At 35.9% G+C, this 15,568-nt stretch overlaps 1 protein-coding gene across 1 annotated transcript; it reads right to left on the reverse strand.

Annotated features, from left to right (window-relative positions):
• Positions 1–4,019: 4,019 nt before the first annotated feature.
• On the reverse strand, positions 4,020–6,485 carry LOC127791483 (9-cis-epoxycarotenoid dioxygenase NCED1, chloroplastic-like). The gene is made up of 2 exons (XM_052321389.1): positions 4,790–6,485; positions 4,020–4,681 (listed from the first exon to the last, which is right to left on the reverse strand). The coding sequence occupies exons 1-2, from the start codon at positions 6,350–6,352 to the stop codon at positions 4,427–4,429; spliced, it is 1,818 nt and encodes a 605-aa protein (XP_052177349.1). The 5' UTR covers positions 6,353–6,485; the 3' UTR covers positions 4,020–4,426.
• Positions 6,486–15,568: the final 9,083 nt, after the last annotated feature.

Raw genomic sequence — 15,568 nt, forward strand, 5'->3', positions numbered from 1 at the left:
ATATAAGGAAAATATTTAAGGTTAATAGATTTTTGCCTAAAATTAGGTATCATCCACAATAAATGGTGACAATTGAGATTCCAATTTTAGGGTTTGTAGGATCCATTGCATTGACCTATCCTTACAGTCCAAAAGCAGTGTGGATTGTGGAAATTCCAACGTCCGAAGTGGTGGAATTGTAGTACATTTGGTCGGTGGACTTATTCTTGTTCCTGCCACGTGTTGTCTGGCAAATTATGTGATTGGCTAGGCGGCTAATAAAGGTGAAAAAAACCCAAAATGAAAAAAGAAAAAAAAAAGGAACTTTCTTCCAATTAGGTAAAGACAATTACATAAAACTTTAATTATGCTCCATATTTTATATTGACTTTATACTTTTTTTTCCCTTTAGAATTCATGACTTTTAGTTAATTAACTTAATATTTTTTCTACTTTTGAGAATCAAATTAATTGAAATTATTGGTTTGGTTTAACTCGATTCAAGCTAAGAGTTAGTTCGGTTTGATTTTCAAATTTGATAATTTCAGTTATTTCGATTAGTTTGATTGAGTTTTTGTATTGAAAAAATAGAAATAATTTATTACTTAACTAATGTTTTTTATTATTAATTAAGTATGATATAGTAATTACTAGCATATTTTATGAATTAATTAACTAATATTACTTATTACTGGAGTAATAAAGCTCTATTTTGAAGATTAATTGATTAATATTGCCCATTAATTAAGTAATAATTGAATTACTTGTATATAATTTTAAGGATAGTTGGGTAATAAATAGAAGGTTTTTTTTTTACCCCTTTTCTGTTTCAAAAAATAATTAACTAATTATTTTTGTTAACTTTATTGTTTAAGTAGGAAACTTTACTTGAGTAGTTGAAAAACTTACTTTGAGTAATTGAAAAACTTTATTCGAGTAATTAAAAATTTAATTGCATAACTTTTTGGTTTCGTCGAGTTTTTTTCATTTTTTTTTTTGGGTTTTTTTCAATTGATTTAGTTTTTTTGTATTTGTTTAGTGGGTTTGGTTTGATTTTTACACAATTTTGATTTATTTGATTTTAGCATTTTGATTCAATTGGAAATCAATTGAATGCTTACTCTAATATTCAAGTTTAAAATCATATGAGTAATACTTGAAAGGAATACTCAGTTCACTTCTAAATGGTACGAAAATTAAAATGTTGAATCCTATTTTGTCTCACCCAACTCTTTTGTGATCTGGGGAATCAGTTTTGGAGATGAAGAGAGTATTTACAGTACAAATTTGGAGGGTTATAAACAAAAGTTGATGGTTGAAAGATGGAGAATAAGCCATGTGTGTGCATTGTCTACCTCAAATGCTAGCCCCACGGTACATCAGAAAATTAACAGAAAACAAATGAAAACTGACCTTCTGCTGCTGCATTGGAATTCGAATTGGAATTTGGAAACCTCTGAACGTGACACAACACAGAGGAGGGTATTTCTTAGAACCTTCATTTTCCTTTTGGTCCCTTTCTTTCCTGAAAAATGCTTTGCAAAGGTCCTTTCTTAAAAAGGAGATATTTGACAAAATATTTTCAATTTCGTCATGTTTTCCTGAGTTTTTTTGGGTTAAAATTTGAAACTTAACTTTTGTTTGTCAATCGTTGACACTTGTAGATAGAAATAACGAGAGAGAATGAACACGATCAGTGTTTCTTTTAAGTTTTTAAAAATGATTATGGTTTCATGTTCGCATTTTTATCTTCATTCTATTAACTAGTTAATTTCTTTATCAACTCAATATCGAACAGCTAATTGTTTGCACCCTTTTATCAACTTAATGTTTGCTAATCAATTAGCGGCTTTTTATTAATATAAATAATTCACAACATATTTTTTTTTAAATTTTGAGAGACAACAACATTATTAAATGCATTGTTTAGTTTTCAATTTTTAATATAAAATGAAAATACATAAAAATAAAAACAAAATTAAACAAGTCTTGCAAGTCCAAACAAACAGAGTGGCTGCACGAATAATTTCATTGGATTTTCTCGGTCGCCAAACGGACAAGCCACATGATTCTTTCTTGGGCACTTACTATTTTCTTGGCGGCCAAACGGACAAGACACATGAATTCATAGGCCATTTATTGGACAAACAGACCACGATGTCTGAATCATATGATTTCCTAATTTAAATTCAAGAAGCTAAAACAAAACCTTATCATAATAACGTTACTAATATAACAATATCATTCATTTTCTAGTAACATTTCTCTCCCAAAATTCCTTAAAAATGTCATTTTTTTTGTGATTTGATATTTCATCCTAAAATAAAAGAATACAAAAAAATTAAGTAAGCACTTAAATGGGTTTTGAAAACTGGATTATATTACAGACTTCAATTAATCAAACCCTTAAAAATAAGGTTAACACTTAGTAATTGGGGTTAACATCATAACTGCTAACATTGAAATATAATGGTGACTTGATTTTTGAGTATGTTTATATCTTCTAAATGATAATTTTGGTGAGTATTCTAAATCGACAGCACAATTATTAATTTTGATGAGTATTCTAAATGGACAGCACAATTGTTAATTTTGATCATAATATTTAAAAAAGTTGGATTGATATGGAAAGTGATGTTGATACAGATCTCTCCTAACATTTGTACATATTTTTCTCTTCGTGTTAAGAGAATTGTATATTTTTATTAGTTGCTTCGATTTTCTAGTTTGGTATTTTGTTATGAGACTCGGGATGTTGGATTGACATGGAAGGTGATGTTGACGAAGATCTCTCCTAACTTTTGTACATATTTTTCTTTTCATGTTAAGAGGATTGTATATTTTTATTAGTTATTTTGATATTCTAATTTTGTCTTTTATTGTGAAACTCCTTAAAGTAATAGATTATTTTTTTTCAATGAAATTTTTATTTAAAAAAAATTAATGTTAACAAATAATTACAGAGTTAATGTTGATCAAGCCTTACAATAATCTTGAATGGGTGCTAACCAACACCACCAACCATGACAAAGATCAAGACTTTCCAGAGATATTTTCCCTACCCATTGAATTAATCATGGTAAGGTTAGGCATGGCTTTGCTTAGGGTTCTTGACATTATATAAAAAAAAATAAAATCTGCACACCTATGCCCTTGGTAGCATCATTGTGTCTCTTCCACCCCCATTTAGTAAAATAACTAGCCCTAGATCTCAAACTATCTAAGTAGGGAGTCTACATATGTTATATTATTCACTTCCTTTTTCTTAAATTTTGTGGGATTTTATGAACACTTGTATTAGGAATTAATTTACCTTCCCATCCCTTCATCTTTGAATTCTCAAATTTTCCTTTTTTTTTTTTTTTTTTAAAAAAAAGAGGGGTATGAACTTTGTTTGATTTTTCAACACCCACCAAACCCATGTTGATGGAAACATGCATCTTGTTGTCAAAATCAGAGGTGATGGGAGGCCTTGAAGATCTTTCAAATCTTGCAGTGCCATTGGCTGATTTCATGAACCCCAAATCATCTGCAAGACTAGTTACCATTTACCAATGACAGGCTGCCACAGTCATTTTCCTTCCCACATAACTCTCTTCTACTGGTCAATTTCTTGCCCATTCAACCCCATTGCCACTACCCACTTGTTTCATCTCTATTTCCACTCTGGTTTGCCTATCCTTTTCCTCAGAAAATTGACCCCTTTATAAAATTTCCTTATTTTGGAAAACAATAATAAAAGAATAGCACGACCTCAATGTATTCAACCTTTATATTAATATACAATGTTGTCGCATAACCAAACATTATTGATCAATCATCTTTGTTATAAATAATTTTATTTATAGTTAACTCTATTCTCCATTCTAATATTCTTATATTATACTTCCACCCGCATTCACTTAGTGACATAACAAAATTGGTCTTATGAACGATGATAAATGAAGTTTCGACATTTTGCTTTTGAATAAAATAATGAAACAGTGATATTAATATTTTATAAAAGAAATAAAAAAAAAAAGGAAGCAAAGATTAAAAAGTAGGGAAAATAGGATATGGCATTCATTCACAGGGAACACAGAGACTCAGAACCGAGGAGGAGACAAGACACATTATTAGTGTTGTTTGTGTGTATATATATATATATATATACATACCTTATTCTTCTCATCTCTCCTTCTGCAGATTCTCTGAATGGCTAGCTAATGATAAACACATGGAAGTGAAAGAATCAAAAGCAAGAGAAGCAGCTGAGCTTCACCACATAAAGCTTCGAGCTGCTCTCTGTAAAACCTCACACACTCTCACTGTAACCAAATTAAGAAGAAAGAAAAGTAATTGATTTGACGGCCGGGAGATTCCGGGGGCCTATCTGCAGCCATCCCACTGGTCAATCTCCGCCGCAACAATCTAAAAAACTAGAATCTACAACCGCCGCTGGCGGCCGCTAGGCCTGGTTGGCCAAGTCGTTGGCGCTGATGAATGTGCCATGGAAGCCGTAGGGCACCCTGGAAGGAAGCTTGATGGATGCTTCCAGCTTCAGGGTCATGGCGTTCACGATTCGCAGCTCTGATTTATCGGTTTTCTCGTTGTGGACGAAGGCCAGAATGTGGCCCTCGTCCTCATCTTCGCAATCGGCGTCTCTGGGCAGGAACAGAGGCTCGCCGCCGTAGTTGCCGTCGCTGTACATGTACTTCTTGACCTGGAAGGAAAACGGAGAGGGATTAGAACTAGATAATCTAAAAGATTGATAGATTTTGAATTAAATTAGCTAAAGAAATCGAGTAATCTAAGAGAGTAACAGCTTTACCTCGCCGGAGAAGAGGTCGACCTTGGCGAAACCCGAGACTTTGGGCCAGGGTTCGGCGATGGCGAGGTAGGCGAACCGGGTCTTGCGACCGAGCTTGTTCCGGTTCACCATTCCGGCCTCGAGGTTGACATGATCGGCCTCGGCCATAATGGGCCGGCGGGTCGATTTGCCGGTCCTCAAGTTGAGCCGGATTTCGGAGAGAACGCTCTTGAGGCCCTCGTCGCATTCGTTGAAAATGGAGTCTGGCGGCGTCATGCACGACCCGATCACCACCACCTCGTCTGTCTCCGGCTCCTCCCAGGCGTTCCAGAGGTGGAAGCAGAAGCAATCCGGAGCTTCGACCCATTTGATCTTTGACCCGTCCGTTTCGTACTTATCCAGGACCCCGAATCTCGAGACCTTTTTCCGGTCATACACCACCGGGGAGCCGCCGCGGATCATCTCAGGCAACTTGAACACCACCTGCTGGTCGGGCACCACCACGAACCTCTCGGTAATGGCGAAATCGTGCATCATGGTTGGCTCCGAGACCGGAATTTCCACCTCCGGTGACTTCTCGCCAGACGGCGAGAACCTGAAATACTTAAGGTAGGGTTTCTGGATGACGTCGTAGCTGAGGGAGAAGAGCTCGCCGGAAACTGGATCAAGCTTCGGATGAGCAATCATGGTAGTTTTGAGCTGGTTGTCGAAATTGTACCGGCCGACGGTGGACAGGTCACCGGAGGGGGTGACTCTGACATGGTACGGCAAATCGTCCTCCGACATGGCGAGGAGCCGGTTGTTGAAAAAGGCCAAGCCGGCGTTGGCCACGCCGATGCCGCGGCTGTGGTCGAGTAAGCCGAAGAGGCCGCGAGCATAGAAGAGGAGGAGCCGGGCGATGCCGGAGTGGCCGTGGAGCTCGCCGATGGCTTTCGGGAAAACCGGCCGGCCCAGGGCGCGTTCCTGGACTAGCCGGTTCGTTTCGGTGAACCGGCAAGCGTAGCTGGCGGCGCCGTTACTGAACTTGACGGCGTGAACCATTCCGTCGCCGTCGAAGAAGTGGTGACCGGCTACGGGCTGGAACAGCGGGTTGGCACCGTTCCGGACGTAGACGCCCTGGATGGACTCCGGAATCTTTCCCTCCACGGGAAGGTTCCACCGGACGGGCTGCTCCGGCACCGGGGCGAAGTTCCCGGCTATTTGGACCATCGGGTCCGCCGTCTTGGGCAGTGGGTGTTGGCGTTCCCGCGCCACCAAGGCGGTCTCCGCCCTGTCCAGCGCCATTGCCGCCGCTCTCTGAATCAAATTCCATTGCTGAGAAAACGAATTGGTGGAAGAAGACGACGACGAATTCTCCTTGGGCAGAGGCGTTTGGTATTTTGGGTGCGAGTGCTTGGGGAAATGCAGAATGGAAGGTGTTTGAAGGGAGCAAGAAATGCTGGTTTTTTCCCAATTTGGGTTGCGATTTACGAGGGGTATCGAGGTGGAGGAAGAAGAAGGAAAGGAACCCAGTTCTCTGCAAGAAGCAGGGAGCTTGCGCTTAAGCCAAGTACTTGAAGTAGTTGCCGTAGCTGCAGATGCCATGGCTACCTATTTTTGCAAAATCTTGTTTCTGCCCTGAAGAAGCGACGAGCTTTCTTTGCAGTTTGTTTCAGAAGAATTTACAGAGAGCGAGGGAGGGAGGGAGTGTTTGTTTTGGGCAGAGCTAAGAGAAGAGAGGATATATATATATAGAGAGAGAGAGAGAGAGAGAGAGTGAGTGAGGGAAGGGGGAGGCGGGGTGGGAGAAGCCCACGTGTTACTTCTGTGGAAAGAGAGCCCCAAAGCAAAGTGGACGATGCCTCTTAACTTTGACACGCCCCACCCTCTCTCTCTCTCTCTCTCTCTCTCTCATTATATGATATTAATATGAAAAGTATTCTAGAGACAGGGAAGATGGTTGGGTTCTTCTTTGTTTTGTTTTTAGGTTTTGTTGTTGGCCCATTTACATGATCAAATGTGGTTTCCCCCAACTTGGAGACGTTATTAGGTTTGGTAGTTATAAACTGATTATGTACAAATAATATTTTGAAGTTTGATCACTAAGAGAGCAGAGGTAGCAGAGACTAAATTGTGAAGTTAAATTTTGAGGGGATGAGAAAGGCAACGTTGGGTCGGATTTACTTATAAAATTTTGTGCTTAATTCTCCAACCTCCACCATATAAGTCATAGATTTAACAAAATAACGTCTGACACATCTTTCTTGACTACTATTAGTGTGCCTATCCTTCAGTCTTGCCTAATTTCCAAAATTATATCTCCCATGTTAGGTGAGTGTGATGCCATTGGTCCCTTCCTTCTATTATTTGATTTATTTTTGGCCTAAAAACTTTTGGGGGTCTTCCCAAAACGGTACACTTGGCATGCCCTTAGTGGCATGAACCTCAAAAGTAGGTCACTACAAGGTGCCCCCACGCGGTTGTTACCCCCCTCCACTCTTGAGGGATAATTCTTAAGAAATTTTGTCCCAAGTTAGGGACACCCACATAATAATTAAAATAAATACATCTTTATCAGACCTTCTTGTTAGATTCAAAGATTAATCCTATCATCAATTTTTCTGGATTTTCTCAATGGCCAAACAAATACATTCTATTAGGGTTCTTATTATTATAAATATATATAGATGTTACATATATATAGATAGATTTTGTAGTTAGGATTGCTTTGGGTCTCTCTCTCTCTCTCTCTCCTTGATTGGGGGAGAGAGAGCCCTAATTTGATTTGTTTAAGCATTGATGAGTTATCTAACTTCCAATCATGCTCCACCAACCATATCCTTGCTTCATATTATATGCCCTTAATTAGTTACATATATATTTTAATAACCATGTTTTGGTTAGCCATGAATGTCACGGATGACTCTATATCACACAAAAGGTGCAATGTTTTAGATTTAAAATTGTTTAAACCAAACTAATATAATTGAGTGATTTGATAGAGATAACCCTTTGACCTCTTGCGTCAGATCTCATCTGGGAAATACACACGCATCATGAACATTCTTAAACTTACATACGTGGAGTTCATGAAAACAACATGCTCATTAATTAATTAATTAAATCCCCATTACGCGTAATCTGCTTTTAATTTATTTGTACTTTAATCTTACTTAATTGTGTTTAATTATTATTATTATTATTTTTATAATATCAAGATTCCTCGTCCATAAGGTGAGTCTTGAATTGATAGAAATATGCAAATAATATATATTGTCGGCACCCCTTTAATTGGCTATTGTTACGAGATGAGTTGTAACAAATTTTATTTTCTTTAATTTTGGAGTGCATGTGCTATTAAATGAACGATTTTATCAACTTAACCCCCCCAAAAAAAGAATCTTATCAATGTGTCATGAGTGATGATCATAGACTTAATCGCGATTTTGTTATCATATAATTTTGTATATATTAATTAAGTTTACGAGTTCGAGATAAGCAAGATATATCTCTTTTTCCATAAACCTAAAGATTTTATATCTTAATTTAACTTAAATTATTAAGTTAACATTGGATAGACATGGTCTCTTTTGTTTGTTTTTTAGTATATATTGGCAATGTTTTTAGCATATATGTCCTTCATTCTACGAGACTTGAAAAAGGATCGTATCTATATATAATCAGGCCAATCCAATCCTAGTATAAAACTAGGAAAATGATTTATGAGTCTCACAACGACCCTAACTCAACCGATCAAATAAAGATCGCTTAAAAAAATTGAACAGGTTCAACCCTTATTAGACACATAAATATAAATGACAACATCATACGACCCTACATTGTATTGAGTTCATGAGCTATAAATCACTCTAAACTTAAGGTTACTATCTAAAGAGAAGCGACTAAGAGGGTATTTGGCTTAGCGACTTGACTGCTTATAAGTAATCCTTTTGATTTAAATGTTGTATAGTTTATTTAGTCGTATATTTATTAAAAATTAAATAATTTAAATATTATCAAACTTAAACGCTATTAAAAAACTCCTCCCAACCACCCTATCCCTAAACCTACTGAGTTCACTAGCTACAAACCACCCTAAACCTAAGGTTACAATCTAAAGAGAAGCCACTAAGAATTATTGGATCAATTAATGTGGGATCATAATTAGATGGCGAGTCTCCATTCCCTTACATGATTATTAGTTGCTAATCAACACGGGTTAATTAATTAATTATTGAAACATGACCTTTGATTAATATATATATATATATATATATATACCCCTGTGTTCCATGATCTTGAGAAAGATTTAATTAATTTTAATTTACAGGTCCCAACGAACACACCATTGAAATGCATGATTCCGTGTGAAACTGTTGACGCCATTGCTGCTGCTGCTGCAACCCACTTCTTCATGGAACCCACTGTTCTTTCAACTCAGAAATTGAATTAATATATATATATATATATAGACACATGTGACATATTGCAGGCTGACGGAATCTGCAAGAGAGGTTTGACATCGCCAGAAATAATGGAGGATCTGCCGCCGTCTATGCTCGGCCGGCGACACATGTCGCACGTGTAGTGGAGTGATTGTCATGTGGGTTTGTTTCACGTGTGCACACATGGCGGTTCGTGCTAATTAATTCTAGGGTTTGATCATTAACACCACCATTGTCTTCAATGGTATACTTACTGATCACTTCCTAGTAAAGTAAAGTAGAAAATTAATAGACAATTTTAATGGGTTTAAGAAACGAGTTCATTCTACTAAATTTGTTATTTGACTCGCGAGATAGATATAATGTAGTTGATAATCATATTCGAGATTTACAAGATCGAGTAATTAACATTAAGACATGTTTCAAATGTATATTTAACGATGTCTTTTTTTTTTTTCGTAAACGAGCAAATTTAATACATAAAAATAAAAAGAATTTACACAGAACAAATAGGAAAAATTTCGATCTAACACATAACAAAAAGTAAAATAGAGCTATCACAACGAAAGAAAATTACAAAACACGCAAAATCACAACACAAATAAGCTGATTATCTAGCAAACTCAATCTACTTCTTTTGACGATCATCTCTAGTCAAGATGGATCAACAATGATGTCACAGCCCACGTGAAAGTATTTTTTTCCCTAATAAACATTTTTTTACATGGATTGTCACATTATTACTAGTTATCTTTACTGCATATGAATAGCATTATTCTATAAAAAAATGGCGAGATTAGCTCCTTAGTATAATTAACTTTAGATCGTCAGGACAATAGAGTAAATAAATAATAAATGTGTAAGGAGCCGATATTAGGGATTATCTATGAGATTTTTAAGCTTGCTTACCTTGAGCTAGAGGTGAACCTATCGACCTAGTAAAGATAATGTTGGGCTCAAATTCTTTAGAGATGATGTGACTCAAGATAATTTGACTTCTCTCAATACTCTCAAGCTCCCTTACCTTGAGTTGGAGACAAAATTTTGGGCCAAACAAAGATAATGTTGGGCTTAAATTTTTTGGAAGTGAAATGAGTCGAGATATTCAGAGTTTTCTTCAATATTCCAAGATTCGAATATCTTGGGTCGTGCTAGGTTCTTCAAAATTAGGATATGAAAGTTAGATTCTATGACTTGATTTTTAACTCAAGACGGGAGAGATGGTACTTGTTTCCTTGTCATTCATCAATATATAAGGACACACGATACGATGAAATTAGTTATTTTATCAAAATAACTTAGTAATTTTATCTTTTTGAGAATTCTCTTGTCAAGTTATATATTAATTAAGATAAAAAAAAATCCAAACTAAAATCATATATGCATGTGATAACATGGGGAAGCAAATTAATCCTGCATGTGATAATTAATCTTATAAGATGATCGGTGCTTTGGTTGCATACAATACATGTTAATTATTTGAAGTTGGTGCATATATATATATATGGGGGGATGCACCATATATATTGCTTATAAAATGGACAAAAGATGTTACATTTTCTAAATAATTAAGCACCAATAACTCTTATACTAATTAATTAATTAAGGTGGTTGAGATGACATGCTCCTTAATCGATCAACGACTTTACCCGAAAAACCGGCCAACGGCAAAGACACAACGGACCCAGAACCAGAGATTAGATTAAATTTAGTGCTTAATTAGCGCTAATTAAGTGATCATATTATCCTGTTGTTTGATTAATATTTCTGTGTCGTTACTTTTTTTTTGTGGGTGTGCATATAAAGTTGGGGCACAAGGAGGGGACAATGTGGGTGCCCATATTTCTTGAGGATTTTGATGATACACGTGCATCTGCATTGCATTCTCAACACAAAGAGGATAGGGTCAATGAACTCCAAAAACAAGGGCACCATACCCCTTAAAACGACATCTCATGATCACCCTTTAGAACAAGTATCCTTACCCTTTCTTCTATCTCCTTGGGAAGAGAGTGAGAGAGAGAGAGTATTGGGTAATAGGAAAAGACATGCAGGACTAAGAGGGTGTTTGGTTAAGTGATTTGGCCGTTTATAAGCTATGTAGTATTTTTTTGTTAAGTATTTGATAATATTAAGAAGGTGTTTGCAAAAACGTTATTAGCAGCTTATTGGGTCGATCGATTAATTTATTATTTTGTTCTCAAATATTTTTAATATTTATACATTTGTCTCTATTATGAACGTTACATGTTATTCTCCATTGCTCTCTTCTCTCATCTTTCGTTGGCTTCTGGCCATTAGTGTCATCACCCTTCCTCCTTAACCGTCGTCGCCATAGTCCAGTTGGGCCGCCGCACGTTGCCTCGTGTTAGGTCACGCCATCGTCGGATTTGCTTCCAAATTCGCCATCACAAGCTGCCAGTGTCATAGACCCTCTTCCATTACTGTTGTCGCCTCTCTTCCATAACTGTCATTGTCGTCGTCCAGCTAGGCTGCCGCAAGCCACCTAGTGTTGGTGGGTCGCGCCATTACTGAATCTGCTTCCAAATCTGTAGCCACAAGCTGTCTTCTATTTGGGTTGTGCCATCATCTACTGTCTAGTATAAACATTTTAGAAATAATTTATTTAAATATTAATGTTTTAAATGTATTAATAAAATATAAAATAAAAAATTATATATAATGTATCAACACATATATTTAATATTTTTATGAAGTAAACCTAAATTTGTAAACATAAAATATTGTATTAATATATTTTTTTAATAATTATGTATAATTTATTAACTTGTAATTGTAAGTATTTTATCAATTAAAAATTAATTTATAATTTTTTTTATAAAAATAGTATTTTTATGAATTTTATTTGTATTATTCAATATCATGTCTATTTTAGTCTTTTTGTCAAGTTCTGACAAGTTATTAGCTTTTACAAACCAAACACATAATTATTAACTAATAACTTAAAAGTATATTTATCTAAACATATTATTGACTTAAACGCTACATATCTTTTATGCTAAAAGTTAACTAGTTTAAAAGCTCAAATAAAAAATGATAAGCCAAACAATCTCTAAATAATGGGAGCAAGCAAAAAATAAGGTGGTGAGTTAGGGAGATATTTGAACAAGAATGTGGGGACTCTTAGTTTGGAGTTGTAGAGTTCGATATCCAATCAATTTTTTTAGTGGGTAACGACATATGAATTTAAAACGAATTTGATATTAATAGAAATGTTCAAAAAATCGACCACTCAAAACCAATCGAAACGCACAACTAGTCAAGGTGACCTAGCTAGTTGTCCTTACATTCAAGAAAAGGTGTTAAAATGTGTTATGTGAAATCTTATCGGATCGGAGTGATAAAAGTGATGTTGGATAGCAGCTACAACATTTCTGCATAAGGACACAATTGTGGGATCGATCAATTGAAGTGTGTGGGATCGATTAAAGGGTTGGATGTATATAGTGGGCTTTGGCAATGATCCACATATTTGCCAAATTGCCAAACTGCTTTAATTCTTCTTCTTCTTTTGTGCACTTGTACCTGATAATGCATGTGAATCATTTTGATCTCCACTTCCACTTGAAGCCCTTCATCCCTTGTTGAAGCAAAGCTCGCAATTCCCATGGCCAATCTCCTTTTGCAATGAGCCTTTGGACCCTACTACCAATTTGACATTGAGGTTGGTCACCCACTCACTTTCATCTCTATAATGCTAATTATGTCTTTTTTTTGTTTAAAATTATGAAAAAAAGAATAATCGTTAAATATAGCATAGACGTGCCTTTATCATTACGTAAAATATTTTGGAACGACATTAGTTGCCCTTGTAAGGTATCGGACGCGTGTACGAATTCGGGGAATTTTTTTTTTCTCTAACGTGAAGAATGTGACAAATTACAATTAGTAGCCATATTAAATGGCAAAAGGGGATGTAGAAATTGCTTGCCGTGAAGGAGATTGAAGGGCGGGGTGACGTGGAGTGTCTTGAACGTACCAAAATGGGACACGTCATGACCCACACGGCGCCGGCAAGGTGTCAGCAGCCGCAGAAGGGCACTTGGATGTCCACAGTGGTGGCCAACATGGCCACATGTTCTATCCAATCAACCCCATCTTTTACTCTTTGCCATCCATCCCTTTCTTGTTGGAGCACTATATATATATATATATATATATATATATACACATATACATGTCCATATGGCCAAGCCATGCATGGCAACAAGTGGTCAAACCTTGATATTATTATAGTTTCTCACATGTCACGTGTACTATGCTGCTGGCTTGAATTGAAAAATTCAAGCGATCGGGACATAATTTATCCCATTTTAATTTATTAATAATTGACGTATTAATCATTTAAAACATATAATAGAAAAACTCACGTATAGAGCAGTTTAACATAACATCATTTCTTTTATTAATTCTCCTTCTTACCTTTAACCTCGTGAATATATGACAGTTGACATACATCAAATTCGAATCTTATAACATCTTAAATCTCTCTCAAAAAGATGTGACTCACTATTGAAAGAGCATTGCTATACACAAATTTGGATAGCGAGAAAAGTTAATTGCCTAATTAAATTGGTTAGATTCCAAGTTATTGTGGGAAGAGAGGAAGAGAAGGTGAAAAAGAAAGAGAACAATGCAGCCAAATGTTATTAGCTACAGTAAAGTACGTAAATAGTTCGAAAACGTTATATCTGTATTTTTGAACCATTTTTAAAATGAAAAATATTTTCCGTTTCGGAACTGTTTACACTTATTTTTAAAAAATAATATTTATTTTTTTATTTTTATTTTGTATTAAAAATATTTTTTATTTTTATTTTCGTACAATTTAGGTGAACTGGGCCAAGTAATGGGCTTGAATGGGAGGTCTAGTCTTGCTGCTTTCTGCCCTTGAGGAGGCCCACCTCCTTTTCCCACGTCCACACTTGTTGGGTTGGGGGCTCTGAGCTGACCCATTGACAAGACCAAACCAAGCTCGCCTCGAGGATAAAATGTCGCTTATAACCTTATCTAAACACTATTTGACTATAAAAATATCATTGTCAAATCAACACGACACCAGCTAATAGGCTAATAGGCTATGCCATGCATGAAAAAATTCTTTACAATAATGTGAATCGTCTTCGTAATGATGTAATGGCAGCGTTGTTTGGGGGAATATGGTGCTAACGTGTGTTGTATGAGGGGGCAAGACGCCTTGGGTGGATGGCTATTATTGGCCAGAAATGAACTGAGGCAACATAACATTCTGCATCCGCTTCCTACTTTGCCCAATTATTGGAGCTTCTTTGGGGTGGGGGGTGTTCCTGTTAGCCCCTGATCTGAGACTGGGCAATTCTCAGCTTGGACACATTATGAGGGCAACCTTTAATAATTGGGGCACAAGAATATTCCGGATATGGATGCCATTCCAATCCAAGGAAAGACATAGGACGCATGCCCTTCTATCTCCCTCCTTCTATCCATTTCTTTTGATTATTATGCTTTGCATTTGAGTGGTCTTGGACTCCCAAAAGATCTCTCCTTCATTTTAGAGTAGTGTAATAAATGAGTAAGATAAAATTATATGAAGATAATTTATATGTAAGATTTAAGATAATTTATTTAAAAATAAAGAAGATAAATTTATTTAAAAAATTTAAAATAAGAAATTACATGACTTCTTTTCAGATAAATTTAACAAATATAATGAAAAGTACTTTTGTTTAAAATATTTTTTATATACTACTTTTTTTTAGTCTATATCTTAGTTAACAAACACTACTTAAGTTAAAAATAAATCCAAAAAAAAAATTATCGATGCAAAACGAGATGTAAATTAACAAATATTAGTGACATTTAAGAATAATCGTGGTGTCCATTAGACCAATTGGGAAGATGATTTGTGGGTTCGCAAAATTTTGAGTAATGGGTTATATGAATCGGATAATCACTAATTACTATATGAATTTAATTAAAGAATAGTATACGATTCTTGTCATTTCTTTTTGTCAATAAATAGTTCATGCCCTAAATGCCAAACCTAACCCCCCCCCCACCAAAAGAGGGCTTTCATGGTCCAAACGGAAACTAAACCTACCCAACAAAATGTTAATTATTTCCCCCAAGGCCTTTTTGGTCAAACCCTAGTCCCTAAGACAAAAATCCTTATCCTTTATGATCCTCCTTATCTTAATTGCATGCTATATGTGGACTGTTCTTCTGTCCAAAAGGCATGTACCTGTTGTGTAAATAATATAATATTATATGAGCTTTAACCTTGCTTATCTGACTCATTGCCACTCCTTCGCCGACCAAATTACAGAATAACAGAGGAGATTTATTTAGATTTAACTTTATGTCACGTTTTCTCTTT

Source organism: Diospyros lotus, chromosome 15 (assembly GCF_014633365.1).
Source record: "Diospyros lotus cultivar Yz01 chromosome 15, ASM1463336v1, whole genome shotgun sequence".
Taxonomy (NCBI): Eukaryota; Viridiplantae; Streptophyta; class Magnoliopsida; order Ericales; family Ebenaceae; genus Diospyros; species Diospyros lotus.

What these genes read in the sequence shown, in the direction of transcription:
- LOC127791483 (XM_052321389.1), bottom strand. Translation starts at nt 6,352, where the DNA reads ATGGCATCTGCAGCTACGGCAACTACTTCAAGTACTTGGCTTAAGCGC. An exon ending in TCGACCTCTTCTCCGGCGAG is followed by an intron (nt 4,682 to 4,789) that starts GTAAAGCTGTTA and finishes TTTTCCTTCCAG; the next exon opens with GTCAAGAAGTACATGTACAG.